Raw genomic sequence first — 16,334 nt, 5'->3', positions numbered from 1 at the left:
ATTATATCCTAATCATTTGCACTCCCGACACACACTAAACGCTAGCGGATGCCCCTGGGCACGCGCTGAGCTTATTAACCAATAGTCGAGAGACTTTAGCGAGGTAGTCGATCTGGCCAGAATTTCGCAGCAAATGCCTATGCCAGACTGGGCAGAGTAGAGCCTACTAACACCCGGTGTCTTGTTGGAGTCGAAATTTTTTTGCGATACCAGGAAATGTTTCTATTTGCATTTGCTTGACCCTTACATGGCGACTGCTTATGACAGGGCCTCAGGCAGTTCCCGTGTTCTATTTGAACAAAGTCTGCGCCGAGCCTGGATAATAATAATAATAATAAAGAATAAAACAAGCAATGCCTGAGACCTTGTAAAGTCCCAGTGACGTTTTAAGCCCCGTCCTTTTCAGACTGGGGGCCGTGTTTTTACGTGAGAACGTCACAAGGTAGAACAAAACAAAAAAACACGCCCCCCAATCCGAAAAAGACGGGGCTTAGACCATCACTGGGACCTCTTCTCCAATGGCTGGCCGCCGTTTAGGAAGCCAGCCAATGGAGAAGAGGGGCAGAGTTTAACCTCGCTACTAAGAAACATAAAATCTCGCCAGCGAGACTGCGCTTGTGCGCAGCCTACACTAGCCGAGACCTAAAAAGCAATTGCTAGATAAATATACACAAATAAACGTTTGTAACTGAGATCTTATTGTTCTTTTGTCAGTGCATACTTATATGTGAGGTTACATCTATGTGAAAACACTGCACACCGTGCTGTTGCTCTTTGCCTTGCACTAAAGTTAAAAGTTTTCAATGACTGACTGTATGCCTTAAAACCCACCATTTGGTTAAACTTTTCAAAAAATGTTCATGCGGTGAGAGAATCTCCCTCACTCTCCTTTTTAATTTCTTTCTCGCTTCGCTCCGGTGTAAAATTCACCAGCTGCCACTGGAAAACATATAACCAGACAGAAGAGACAGATGGAAAGGGGGAGGGAAAACCCAGATATGAATGTCTATGCATCAAACAGCAGCAGAGGAGAGTTCATGGAGGGTAGTTGGTCCACCAGGTAGCAGTGAGCATTGGAGAGGGCCATAATGTCCTTTGAATGGACAGGGCCATGCTGATCGCTGTTCCCAGAGTCAGCTGGGCACCAGCCAGACATCATCTCCTCCTCAGTTTTGCACAATGACATGCACACCCCCAGTGTTGCCAGGATTGCCAAATATCAAAGCTGCGTCTTGATTCCACTCCATGTTTCCTTCTACAGCACTATATACTCTACACTTCTTTTTCTTTCTTTTTTCTTCTTCTTTTCGCCCTTCCTTTATCCTCTGTCACAACTTTCCCTTTTTTCTTTTCCTCCTTATTTCGCCCCTTTCTGCCTTTCTAATTATTTTTCTGGGTATTTCTTTTTAGGTATTCAGATCTTAAGCAGCAGTATTCCAGGGCAGTTAATAACTCTTAATACCTTTATATTAGGGAGCGGGGCTCTCCAAGCATTAGATTGACCCTGAAAACTGTCTAAAAGCCCCTTGAAAGACTGATCTCTAGAGATACATTGGAGGAGTCTGTCAGAGCTGGTGCGCGAGCAGGTGTTTCCAGCCCTCTCTGGGTGTGTCTGCCCAGAAATGTGCAGGTGATCTCAGTCCAAGCTAGATGAAAGCGACAGGTGTGAGTGCCTCCAGGGGAGGTTTACAGGACTCCGCACCCTGGTGTGTAATTGTGCCTTACACCCCCTATATATTTAGAAGCACTGAAACAGCCCTGCGTGGGTAGATCATGCACCTGCAAGTACGGATAGAAACTAGCCTTCCCACAGTCAGAGTAGCATACACTGCACTCAGTTAATCACAGCAATAAAGGAAAGAGAGGTCCTCAAAGAGCTTCCCTGGCTCCCAGTAACACAGAGGATACCGTTCAAATCGCTCTGCATTGTATTTATTGCTTTGCATGGACTTGGGCCCATGCCACTTCAGAGCAAATTTGAATGGTATGTTCCGACCAGACTTGGTAAGCATGCCCAGGTTCAGAACAACAAGGTTTGGAGGAAGAGCATACAGCTCTAGAATAAACTTCTGTCTAATCTTAGACAAATAGAAGATCTCTTACAGTTTAGGGAAAGGCTTAGAACATGGCTCTTTCCCAAGGTGTAATTCAGATCAGCCGTCATCCCCTAGTGATTGATATCTTCATAGTATCATGTGCGAACAGTAGAACTAACGTAATTCAGCGCCAGGATGCCCGTGGGGTGACAGTGCGCTTTATAAGTCTGATTAACATAAAATAACATAAACATAACATACAGTAAACAGATTTAGTCAATATAAGTGTGATTAACATGTCAGGCAACACACAACTACATAAAATACTGCCGTAGATCATAAGCATAAAGACAGATCCTTGGCTAAAAATACCCCAAAGCTGCATTGTAGGTGTGCAAATGAGGTGCATGCAGTTGAGGTCCTGGAGAATGGTGGTGACAACTGGGGGTGGTGCATGGCTGCTGCTCGACAATGATGCAGAATATGTGAGCTGGGGTTGCTGAAGCAAATCATGGTGACTGAAAGTAAGGAGGTTGTAAGCCGAGGACAACGCTTCCGGTAGGCTGGTAGCTCCCTGCTGAACTGTTGGTAAGCTGGTCACTACAAGTTCTCCTCTAAATTAAGCCACTTTCACAGCTCCTGATGGTAGCAGGGAACCAGTGCAGACCGTGGGGAAAGCAGAAACATCAAACCAGGATGCAGTTAGTCTTCCGACAGTCACAGTACAACAGTTTTACAGCGACTTGAATCTGGGGCTAACTCTCACTGGCGTGTTGAGATCTACCCCCCAGCATGCTGCGGGGAAAATTACTTACCCCTTTCTGCGGAAATTGGCCCCCGCTCGCCCCTCCTTGGCACAGGTGGTAAAAAGAGGACAGTTCTTACAGTCCCTAGAAACAACAGAATTGACAAGGTCGAAGAAGTGGCAGTGTACACTGACAGTACAGACTGGGTGTGGAGACAAGCGGTCTCGAGTCTCCAGCAGAGGATGAAGGGAATGCAGTCGTAGGCAGCCCGCGACAGGCCAAAGAGGACCATTTACTTCCAGGAGACTCTTGATGTAACTGACAACATGTCGAAGGGCAGGCCCATTCTCTCAACACTCTCTCCCGCTCTGCAAAGACCCACAGTAAGATCTCTCAGCACCATGCACAGGGCTGTTTTAGCTTATCCTTTCCCCAGAATGACTTCCAGGGCCCCAGCTCTTTGCTGATGAAGAACTGGTCAGACAAATGTATACCAAGCCCTAGTCAGTCAGTGCAATTCCAGGTTTATGTCAGCAGAATCAACAGGCATGGAGTCCAGATGCCTCACTATATTTCCACAAGATATCTAATGGCCTAGGGACCGAGTGTTCCGGTTTCAGCACATATACAGCAAGTCGTCTGCATATAGTAAGACTCGTTCTTCAAATGGGGATCCCCAGTGGATACTGATGAATTGGGCATCATATTGGATCCATTTTACCATGGGCTCGATTACCAATGCAAAAAGGAAAGGGGAAAAGGAGCAACCTTGTCTTGCGCCCCCTTTGATTGGAAATGGTGTAGACCGTACGCCATTTACCCAGACTCTTTCCCAGTGTTGGCTAGATACATTTTTGACCCGTTGCAAGAAGCAGAGGCCAAAGAGCATTCTATGAAGGATGTGGAACATGAAGGGTAGATGACCAAGTCAAAAGCTTTTTCAAAAAAATAGGTGCTAGGCCTCTTTTCGTTAATAGTTCCTATGCCCAGCCCAGAATTAAATGCTGCCGCCAAATGCAATGTCTGGTCTCCCACTTTGGCATAAAGCCATCTTGGTCTTGTTTGACGGGGCAGTAGATGACCTGTACTAGTTGCATGGCCGGGGATTTTCACTAATACTTTCTCCTCCATGTTTATCTGGGAAATCGAGTGACAGGAAACACAGTTGGAGGGGTCTTTCCCCACCTTGTGGATGACTACATTAGTTGCTCCTCTTATGTCTTGAGTCAGAAGGCCTTTTCCTGCCATATCCTCAAACGTGGGGCTAGCAGGGGTGACTACCACTTGAAAAACTTGGCAGGGAATGCACTGGGGCCATGGTTGTCTTACCTAAATTCAGGGAGGTGGTGGCCTCTTGTATCTCTTTGAGTGTGATTGCGGCCCCAAGTTCCTCTCTTTGGGAGGCATTGAGGGGGCAGATAGGGAGATTGTCAGCTATAAGGACCGTTCTCTCTATATATGGTAGTGTGCAACTCACATATAGCAAAGAATAATAGTCCGTGAAGGTTTCAGTGATGGAGTGGGCCGCATAAGCCAGTTTGCCATTGCCACATAAGGAATTACCCTAGACTCCAAATCTCTGGTTGCTAACAAGTACAGGAGGTGGGCAGCTTTGTCTACCCTTTCGTGAGTACGGTATTGCGGTGCTAGCCAAATTGTGTTTGAATGTATGCAATCTCAGGCATCATAGGTCTTCTATGGCTGGTGTTAGCTGTTTCAGTGTTTGAAGTGTACCTCCAATGAATGTGATGTTGTGTTCTAGCACTTTTATGTTTGTTTTGAGAGCAGCTGCCTCCCTGTCTTGTTCTTTTTAGCGCCGGTGATAAGAGCCTTAATGTCATCGTGGGTTGAAGACTTCCCATATAGTAGTAGTCAAACCTACTGAGCCAATGATAGTATTGAGGTATGCCGTTATTGCTTCCTGGAGACCCTCCATGAATATTTTGCCTCAGCGCCATCAGGTGTTAAGATGCCAATTACCCAGGTTGGGTGGTCTACATTCCTCAAATCTTAATTCTATTGAAGAATAGTCTGATCGGCTGCTGGGGAGGATTTTCACTTCTTTCTCCCCCAGTGGCTGGTGTAAAGGATTGGTCAACGTGGGAGATAGAAGAGTGCAAGTGGGAGATGAAAGAAAATTGTCCAGTGTTGGGATTCCAGTTCTGTGATTTGTAAAAGCTTTTAATGTGTCTACATTTTCCTTGGAGGGCTTTCGAGAGAGGCATGATGTTCCATTTTCCCTGTGACCCATTACTGTCTCACCACTCCCATAAGCAACACAGAATCCATATATTGATGTAATCCAACTGAGCTGAAACAAATCTTTTATGAGTACATTTGTACACAATCTTTATGGACACTTCAATAAGCAATAATTTTATTCCATCATCCTATAACTTTATTCAGTTATTTCCATACTGAGTGCAATATGTGGTAATCGATTTTTCATGAGCCACGAGGTTCTGTAATTCTGAACCCTAACAGCAATGATAAACCATGTCAAAAGGAAAAGGGAATCAGGGAAAGCATCTGAGCGGCCATTGAGAGTAGATGCATTCAGTAAAGTGCCTCCACTCCAGGGTGGATGGAACATAAGCAGGTGGATTCCAAAGGAAATCAGACTTGTGGGGAATAAGGCAACAATTGTAATTCCTCGCAGGGCTTATTTTGCCTAAGAGTGATAATACAATTGTTTTGTATGGCTGTCATGGAGAGCCTCTAACATTTATTTCAGTTTCTGAATCTCATAATCTACTGCTATGACATAGCAACAGTTGATAACAAAACAGGTTACCCACTGTTGTGATGTTATAAAGGCGTTCCAGGCCAGGCTGATAGGCCTCCCTGAGAGCCTGTTAGTGAAGATCTGCTACTCTGCAATGACTGAAAGCAGAAACACAGCTGTAGAAGGGGGAAGGGAGGCAGAGAAGGTGGTGGGAGTTGGTCAGTGATCATAGGTAAAAATAAATCCCTTTGGTGCAGGGATACATACATCACAAAAGCCATGTTATGTATGACTCCCCATCACTACTTTGCCACTGGAAACAGTTGAAAGCAGGGGCAGATGATTTTGGGGGCCATACATAACATAATATTATAACCTCGAGGGTTTTGAGTAACATCATAGACAACTCAAGGTTTGCTCTCGCTGTTTATTTGATGTCAATCAGACCCCTTGGTGAAAAACCTCCCTACAATTCTCTATTACCCATCTATAATTGTATATTTTCATTGAGTTGGATACTGGAAATACTATTTATCTGAGCATCTAGAGAAAATCCTCTGAGATTTTTTATGTTATAATTAATATTATGAATACATTAGCTCAAACTGCTCAATAAATAAAGTTCTTCCACCCAGCAATTATTCACTTGCATTGAAATAGCATTGTGTTTATGCAGTGTTTATCTGGTACTGTGACATTCCTTTCTGTCTTTAACTCATCTGGTTTTACAATGTATATATTATGTTAAAATTATTGGCTCACATGTTATTTTTTATTATGCCGTTCCAGATATTCATTCTCAGGAAAGAAGGAAGGATTTGTTCCATTCACAAGACAGAAGAACGGATTTGTACTTTTATTAGAATATCTTTCTTTGCTGTATTGAATGGAGTAAACTCTTTGATGGAACATTCCGGCATGTTCTGTAACTGTGAATGTAGCTATATTTGCTCAGGAATTCCCATGGGCAAAGAACTGAACGATGACATTTGAAGAGTAATGTGAAGTTGAGACAATCTTCCTAATAATTGCTCACGAAAAGATATCCTCTCTATCTCACACTCTTTTCCTATATTTCTATAAGCACATTCATCAATTCTGGACACATCATCTTTCATCACAGTTGATATCGTTTTCAATTGAGTGCAATATATGCAACTTCAGAAAACAAATTTTTGCGAAAAATGTAAATATTGAAAATTTACAAATTGCAAACTTCCTATTTATATTGTTGGTTTCTGTCAAGTGTAGTGAGCTGAAATGATACACCAGTAGACATTTAAAAATGTATAAAGGATACATATCTCACAACAAAAATATTCTCCCCCACCCGCTTCAAATCATGTGAAAATGTTAAAACGTTTTGTGATATATCGAACGATATGGATATCTTCAGTCACTGGTCATTCTCCATCACAACTGAAGACATAACAACCCATGTTTATGTCAAGAAAAGTAGGGACCGTGTAGGTGAGTGGCCAATTAATTTAACACAATGCAAATTTCATATCATTGTGTCATACTTTTCAAATGACACGGACTGAGTTTCAAGACTATGGCAACTCTCCCAGGTCATGGAACAGCTTGTTAGCTTCTCTACTATTTGCTTCAATACAGTAATAGAAGCCCCAGAGTGCTCAGAGGTTAACTTTTAACAACTTGATTACCATGTTTAAGGCTTTTTCACCACAGTCAAAGGCATGAAAATAGGGTTAGGTTAAAAAGTGAAAGCGGTGTATGTCATGCGTCTTTGGTTCAATTAAAGATTTATTTTTGGAAGACTTGACTATAATGAATTCAAGTAAATTGAACAATTATCTAATTTACATTCAGTGTTCATGCCATGTGATATTTTTCTACAATCAGAATTTCTTTTAAATGTATGCTTGCTTTGCAACTAATGGCATGAAAGGATCTAGCTATTTATATTTTACAATGTAACGTTCGCCATTGACATTACTATTTATGCTTATTAAATTATGAACTTACTAGACATCATGTCACAAGACATTTTGGATCACTCTGGGAATAAACTACACTGTCTTGTAACGCTTGGTGCATAGAGTGGGTTGGTATTGTACTCACCCAGTCATTCAAAAGCACAGAAACTGTCTAGCCTCACTGAAAAGCTCAGGGTTTCTCATTTTAAAAGGATTCACTGTACATATGTGTATAAAATGTCTACAGTATGGCAAGCAACACCCAGGTATCTAAACATTTATTTTTCTAACCATTGAGACTGCACATCAGAACTGAGGCACATCTAGAAATGTAAACATCAGAGGAATATTTTATAATGTATAATTTTGCATATGAAGACCTAATGTTAGGCTCATTATATTCTTCAACATCAATCGGTTCTCTTATTGTGGGATGGGATTGGCTTCTGTCTAATACAGATCTCGGAGAAATATTATAAGATCCCTCTTCGGAACTCTGCACTTACCTCACCTTATTTTAACGCTTTGACAAAGATGATATTTTTCAGCAAAAGAGTACAGTACTCACTTCATATACATGTTCACCAAAGAGTACACTTGAAAGCTCTGAGAGCCAAACAATATGGTCTACTGTCAAATGACTAGCACTCAACTATGTTTCCCACTATCACTGCACTAGGTAATCAATTAGTGCCATTCAATTGGGGCACTCCTAAATGAAGGTGTGGCGTTATATATTTGAACGTCCCCTAAAGAACTAATTTATAAATGAAATCAACATAGGATGTTAGCCGTTCAACTTCCTAAAATGTTTACTGCGAACAATTAATGTACACATCTTGTGAGCTATTTTTTCCAAAGTTCTAAGAAACTGAAGTTTTGGAGGAGAATGGGAATGGACATTGACCACAGATATGATCCTAGGTGACTCTACCTCCTTATGCGTGGCCAGTAAATTCTTTCTAAGGAACCGTCCTGGAGATATTTTCTTCACAGTATAAAGCGCATAACACGCCAGATAAAGCTTGTTTTATAATGCTTGAAATACTTTTACTGTGGAACATACATTTGTTTTTAGCGGTTGCACTACGATGTATGTATACAATGCACCCTTCAAAACTTGAAGGTGGCCTTAAGACTGATATCCTGTGGTGGCAATTCTTTCATTTCCGGGACCCTGGTCCTCTGGAAGTCTTGGCTCAGTAGAACTTAAATGGATGCTAACAGCTGGATTTCAAGACTAAAGGAGGACTCACCGAAGCACTCAACAGTGTAATATTCTCCTCAATCAGATCCCTCATTCAATAAGGACTATAAACGCTCACCAATGAACACCCGCCACCTCAGTGGCTGGGTCTTGTGGACAACTGATGACTTGCAGTCCTAGGGCTGCTCTGTCTTTTCGGAAGAATGGAGCCAGGAAGTAGTCTCTGATAGGTCAGTCATGAAGGAAGCAAAGTATATTTGTAGCTGAAAATGGACTTCCTGATTAAATGTGGAAAAGCTGAAATGAAGAATATCTAATCTTCCTGAATGTTATTTGTTTTTCTTAAGCGTCTCATTGTGTATTTTTGTATATTTGTTTGAAAATGTGTTGGTATTTGAATATATTAATTAATCTGATACAAAAAAAGTTTGAATGGTTGTGGATTTGAAATACTCTACTATGTAAAACAAGTGTCCAACGTATAATTTCTGCAAATGAAGTCATGCACATGATTCATTTGTGCATGGGGGTTTAATTATCAGAGTTGAAACAAAGTTACTACCTTTTTGAATAATAAATAAATAAACTTGTTGTGATGGTTTGTTTACTTTATGAGCAAAGTGGTTATACATACAGGTGTTTGGGTTCACATCCTCACAAATAATAACTAACTGTGGAGAAGCCAGTTATGAAGGCATAAATATATCCGTGTAGCTTGTGTCGAAGAATGAAGTTCCGTATCGCATGTGGAAATACAAACCTGAAGAATTTAGGGGATATTTACAAGCCGTAGACGTTCCTGTGGCGATAGGGTATCTAGTCTTTTTTACAAGGTGGCATTAAGCCACTTAACGTGGCTTACCATGCCTTGTAATTAAGGCACCCTTTCATGCAATACTTAGCGTGAAAGGGCTGCGCGATGGGTGTTGCAGTGGGCGTTCCGCCGCAACCCCCATTGATTTTGACGCTGCCCCCTATTTACAAGGGTGGCGTAAATGTGGAACAGCACCAAATTAAGAAAAGAGAAACCCTGCTCTTAAAGAGGTGAAACGAGGAGAAGCGCTCCATTTCTCCTAATTTTTGCTGTTTCTATATGTGCTGCATTGGCCAGCACACATAGAAACGTCAAAATGCCACGTATGATTGTATATGTGCAAGAAGGTGTCCCTTCCTGCACATAAACATCATTTTAAAAATGATGAGTTGCAACTTCTATGTGTGCTGCAGAAAGCTGAACACATAGAAGTCACAAATACCTATTTATGATTATTTATATGAATTTATGTTACACTTTCCTGTATGTAGACAATCATACCCACCACGCAAGCCCCAAAGTGCAAGGGTGCCTGTGTTGATGCTAGGCAGCTAAACATATATTATTAGAACAACACAAATGCCAATGCTGAGAGAAACTTTTGAACCAAAAAAAGAAGGGGAGGGGGAGATTTTGAAAAAAGCAAAACCGCCTGCTTAATTTCTTTAGAAACGTATCAAGATTTATTTTTTTGCAATTATTTTTTACTTTGTATAATACACAATTTTTAGTGCAAGGAGAAGCCAACAGTTTTCATATATACAATACATATTACAATGAAACAAAGGAAAAACATAAGTATTTCAAGCATTCAGTCATACATGGCCGTCCAATCATACACAAACATTCATACACATACTAACATGATCAACAAACCAAGAGAAACAAATAAAACCACGTATTGGTCAAAAATAAATTGGAGAGAATCCCTTTGGATGATGCAATTTTAGAGTCTTTTTTGTGTATTTACACCGGGACAAGTCTTTCTCTCAAAGTAAGTGAAGGTGCTCAGTCCTTAACACAACAGATAAAGACCAAATACGGGGTAGAGTGGTCTATGCGTTTCGAACCCCGCTTGTTAGGGGGGGTTCTCCTCAGGACCAAGTGGTTCTCAGCCAACGGACCAACAAGTCATCAAAATTCGTAGATGGTGAGTCGAGAAGTTTGAAAGTAGAATGCTCACAGTAGCTGCGCTTCGGCCGGCTGTTAGCTTGCCGGCGTCTCCATACTTCTCCTTAGTTCTGGGAGATGAATCTCCTAGTTTCGATGGAAGGAAGGCGTCTGTCCTAGATTCCAAGGCGCGAGTTGTGATGAAATTCGCCTAAACATAGCATCAGCGCAGGGGGAAACACAGGACTGCGCTGTATTGTTGTAAATACAGTGCAGCCCTGCATTTCTAAAGTGACAGAGTGCGGCATTAGCCTTCTTGGCTTAACCCCGTGTTCCGCCGCTTGAGTTGTAAATATGCCCCTTAGTGCTTTCCTTTTTTCTTGTACTTTAATGCTTTATTTTTCCTACTTATTCTTGAAGGTTTTGCCCTATTTACTATCTCTTCTGTATTTCCTACAGAGGACCAATGAGAAGGGCCGTGTTGAGCACCAAACAGGTGGAGCTCCCATAGGTTTTTCAAAAGTGTCAGTTGTCAGCAAATGTATTTACAGGAATACTTGCATTAGGAGAGGCTCATCACCTGGATATTGAATCACCAAAATACCAGTGGCAGCAGAAGTTGCATCATGTACCCTTTGACCCCACCATCACAATGTAGGGTTGACCCTTTACTCTACTGTTCCACTGTGGATGGCCTCCTTATTGCTGCTGAGCAGGTGTTGGACACGCAAGGCAATGAATGGACAGGACAGAGAGTAAGTAGGGCTCCTAATGTCATGTTTACTTTCTGTTCCTGTCACCACCATCATGAACCCAGAGGCCAAGGTTCACAAACTGCAAGCGAAAGATACTAGAACCTGTCCTGGCTATACTCATTTGAAATCCATGTTTAAATGCACATTTTATAATTGCAACATTTGCAAGATGTAACAGTTGTCTGCGGAATTGTGCAAAAGCCATGCATGGCATTTCTGTAAGCACAGAATGCTTGGAAATGTATTAATAGTTTATTCTTTTGATTTCGATGAAGTCAAATTACAGAAATTACGGAAATTATTAATGTAAGTGCAAGTGTAAAATGACAAGCAAAGTAATGAAATTCTATTTTGGTATGGTTTAATTTGAACATTTGTATAGCTCAAGTAAGGCGCCTATAGGCGATTCCAGGCGGTGACCGCAGCTTCACTTTTAGAAGGCTCTCCCCAGAGAATATGGCAGCTATTATAAAATCCGTCAATCCCACATCCTGTTCTTGTGATCTCTGTCCTCCTATAGTTAATAAGGAAGTTTATGAATGTCACACTACGGACATATTTACAAGCCCCTAGCGCCACCGGAGTGTCATTTTTGTTTACGCTCCAGTGGCGCACTTTGCACTTCGCGTGGCATTCTGCAGCACACATTGGAGGAGCAAAATGTCATTAATGGTTGTTTTTGTGCAGGAAGGTATCCCTTCCAGCACAAACACATTCATCCCTGCATCTCAGGCACAGTTGAAGGGATGGGGGAGAGCAAAGGGGTGTGCCGTATTCCTGTAAATATGGCACATCCCTGTGTTTTTTGAACTGACACAGCTCGAGGCAGCAAAATTGCCTGTGCTGTGCCATTTGATTGTACATTTCCCCCTATGTTTGTTCAACACTTTATTAACAACTCACTCAGGACTGGCCATGTTCCTGAAGTATTGAAGAAGCATAGATAGCCAATCCCACCCTCACTCCCTGCTGAACAATTTCTCTTGAGTTCTCAGGTGAGAACAACTATGCTTTCTCTAAAATCCTTGGATGTTAAAACAATCTGTGAAAAAAACTTCAGAACTTCTTGAAAGCTAAAAATATTCTTGAGGCGAGGGGGTGCTAACAATATAGCTTCTGAACTCATAGAGGTACTAAAAAAATCAACTTGGACATCTCCGATTCAGGCCAACTGAAGAAATCTGAACTCCTTCTTAGGGGTCTCACAGATACTTAGTCCATTCAAACCAATAATAAAGAATTTGGCACAGAAGCTGAAAATATAAAAGAATGTGTTTATTAAACTCAAATGAGTGAGACTACGTCACACAGAAGCCTTAGCAACTGAATGAGGCAGTCTGCCCGAATGGTCTCACTTCACATACTATATACTCTTTATCCTGCCCCAGGCATGTAAGGGAGTTGTACCAGTTAACTTTTTATTACATTCCTAAACAAATGGATAATCTGGAGGGTCAGCAGGTAAGTAGCCTTTGGGGTTTTAGCAGGATATCGGCAAAACATTATAATTACATAGTTCACAAAGGTTAATCTGATTTAGATGGCACTGCAGGGCATGGCATGATTACATGTACAGTATCCCAACCCAAAAGTTAATCATTAAGAATGTCCCAAATTCAACCTCCAAAAGCCGGACAAACCTATAATTGAAAGCATAACCCATGTAATGAAGAAACATAAAAAGAAACAGTAACAGATGATAAACAAGATAAGGCATGTGCAAGGAAACTAAAAGTTAACAATGTCCTGAACATTGATTGGCAATCTCAGACAAAGATCGATCAGGGAAATTGGCTTTGCGAGGTCAGTTTCAGGTGAGGAGGTCAATTTCTTACAGTTCATTTCAGAGTCAAAAAGAAACCTTAGTTAATGTATACATGGACTAAGAAGGCCAGGCCACTTTGTTCGCCAGGCTACCTTCACAGGCCTACGTGAGGGCAACACAAAATGATGGCACAATATAACATGGAGTCAGTCTAGAGAATTACAGAACCTCAGACCCTCCTTTTGCCATTACGTAGGCAATAACCTAAGACTCATGCTAATCTGAATCTAGGTCTATATCGATATTCATTAGGTCGTCAAGGTGTTGCTGTAACATCATCTTATTATTCTCTACTTCTCTCGGAACATGTCTCCGAACACACATAGTAGCACCAAGACTCACTTCTGGTGGACCATTTTTGGGTGCTAGAGGCGGAGCCACTTCCTCTTCCATGGCAATTCAGTCAAATGAGAACTTAATTAATATTTACTTTATACAATTGCACTGGAATCGCTTGTGCAACTGTGCCCAAAGTCCGTTCGAAGCCTCTCTGGCAGGCTTCTATCATCCATCAAATCTGCTTCCATTGTCTTCTTCCGCATTGGGCCTCTTGAATCAGGCCTTCCATGAAAATAGTTCTTCTCAGTATCCGCTGGAGTGCCCTCCTGGCAAACACTCACAGCTCACTTGAAAGTCTCAATGTCTCAAGGCAGTGCACCAGTATCTTTCCTCTGCGGCAGACACTACAGATAGTGTGCTCTTCATTGAGCATGGGCACAGATCATCTCGTGCAGACCTGGGTCTACATTCTCAGGCACCAACACTCATTATTCAGTGTCAGAGGATGCTCAGGCTGCTCTTTCATGGGCACCATAATGTAGTGCCTTTTGCCAATCTTGGATCCTCCGGTGCACTGCCCTTCCGTTGGAGCAAAGGAAAAAGAGGGAAAGTGTGTGGCCAAAACTCAGGCCAAGGGGCTCAAGGGACTGCACACTGTCAGAGGTTACCAGCACATGACAGGTAGCTTTTGTTCTTTTGCACTGAAACTCTGGTTCTGTGGCAAAACCAGATCCTCCTTTTTCTCTTATGTTCAACGCCTTCTGATGAAGCAAGCACAATGCGTTGAAGATACCATTGATGGCGTGCTGGCGTCTTGCTACTTTCTGGGTGCTGGAACTGTGTCCGCCTCTCATCTTAGCTATCATTGATAGGAGTTAGGATTCGTCTTGATCACCGTTCTGCAGGGTATCATTCTCCCTTTGACTCTGGAAGATCCCGCAGAACCTACTGATGAGGGAAATGTGACACAGTTGTTAGTTTCCTTCAATTTAGTACAAAAACAGTTCAATGTATTTAACAAGGGGACTGTAAGCAGGTGGCCTGCAATCTTCAAAGGAGTGGCCATACGCCATGGGACTATTGTCATCTAAAATACACTGTCATTCTCATAGAATACAAAGACAAAGGCAGTAGGCAAAACAGTGACTCTAGCCTCTTCAATTGGGTTTCCATGTGAGAGCATATCCTCTACCATCTAAGGGTAGATAACGACATGAGAATTCTATATGAATGGATGTCCTCACACATAGTGACATCGTCTAATGGGGTAAACATTTTCTCTCTCAATGATTAAGTCTAAGTGTTCCTAAATTTCGTATCTAGAACCCCTTAAAAGCTAAATCACATAATACAGAGTATCAGGGACATATAGATACCTCCCTTTTAATAATTGTGCATCAGGCGCACTATGCAATACAAAGGCTAATGATCAAAATGTGGAAACAAAAAGACAAGAACTAGAGAGTCCTGGTGTTTCCATTATTAAAACACATCTAGTCTATCAAAAATTAAAGCAGCAGAAAAAAAACTGAAAATCAAATTAGAATAGGCATTGAATTTGTCATATTCAAAAAATAATAAACATAAGGTATCTCCTATTGAGATAGAAAACTTGTCTTACTATAATATTAAGTCAGTTAACCAGTCTATCACTACCCTGACAGTCAGACTGGAAAACATCGAAGTAGACCTAAATTAAACTCTTAAAAACCAGTCTGGTCATACAAAAGAGAATTATACATAATATGGGGGTCCCTGGTACATCACTTCAGTCTGGAAGTGTGAACCTGAACAATACACCAATTATAATAAATGGGCTGACTGGTGAAAGGAATACGGAAAAGGGAAAATAGGAGTAGGACACAGCTAAAAACCCCAATAACTAGGCACAATGCAACATCAGTCAGGGGATAAGCGGCAAAAGAAAAATGTATAGGAAGAACAAGAAATTACTCGAGTGATAGTCAAGTTTGTCACATAATACCAAGAGTATGAGTGATACACAAAAGTCACAGTAGTACACAAATTTTAACTCTACCGCTGGCCCCTACACCATATACGGTAATCTCAGCTAATGGTCCAGTTCCTTCTTCAAGGGAAAAAATGAAAAGTTTCAGTCACCTTTAGCAAGAGCCACAAATCTATAATTTCATCCTTAGGTCCAATCAAGGAAACATAAATCTAGGGCTGCCTGTTCCTTAAGGGAAAGGGCAGTCATAGCTAACTGCAGGTGACACAATTTGATCCTGTATATCTCTTTTATTTTTCTTCCATATTATATAGCCAAATTTGACACACACTGGTGAAGTGTTGTCTGTCTTGTTACCAGAATGAAAAATCATATCTGTGAAATTTAGTATCAGCGCAAATTTACCCAACTGTTGTGCAGCGATTTGCATCGTCATGAAAAATCCCTTCACAACATAGCGGAACTTGTAATAGTATCAAAAGCAGCAACATAAAACAAAAACATGCATATGCCATCAGAAATGCACTTATCGGAGACAAAGCCCTAATGTAATAGGCTGCAGATGTCGACGTGAAAGCCTCGCATTGTGCAAGCTTTAATTTCTGTTTGTCAGAGAAGCTTTTCCAAGCAGTGATTTCTCCATCTGTTTTCACTTACTTCTAATCCCCCATCTCACTGACCTTAAGGTAAAAATCTGCCTCGCGCGCTCCGCGCTCCTCAACCCCCCCCTCTCTTTTCCCTCACTCCGACGCTGACAAAGACAAAAAACATTCCTAACTCTTTCTAACCTGCAATAATCAACCCTATCCAAAACCACATACCATATTTATTTTTCCCTTTACGGGCCACAATCCACTCCTATTCCCAGACCCAAAAATATCTACTGTGAATAATTCACAGAACACAACAACACAACATACCAGCTTTA

At 41.5% G+C, this 16,334-nt stretch overlaps 1 protein-coding gene across 1 annotated transcript in view; it reads left to right on the top strand.

Moving 5' to 3' along the window:
• VGLL1 (vestigial like family member 1) overlaps window positions 1-8,026 on the top strand; it is a 73,225-nt gene extending 65,199 nt beyond the window's left edge. The window contains exon 4 of the mRNA XM_086918647.1: window positions 6,297-8,026. Coding sequence (XP_086774773.1) covers window positions 6,297-6,370 — 74 coding nt within the window. The 3' untranslated portion in view covers window positions 6,371-8,026. The remainder of the gene's footprint in view (window positions 1-6,296) is intronic.
• The last annotated feature ends 8,308 nt before the right edge of the window (window positions 8,027-16,334 follow it).

The sequence above is a fragment of the Lissotriton vulgaris genome, chromosome 4_1 (assembly GCF_964263255.1).
Source record: "Lissotriton vulgaris chromosome 4_1, aLisVul1.2, whole genome shotgun sequence".
Taxonomy (NCBI): Eukaryota; Metazoa; Chordata; class Amphibia; order Caudata; family Salamandridae; genus Lissotriton; species Lissotriton vulgaris.
Note: the sequence above shows the minus strand (reverse complement) of the source record. Positions and strands in the feature narration are given on the sequence as shown.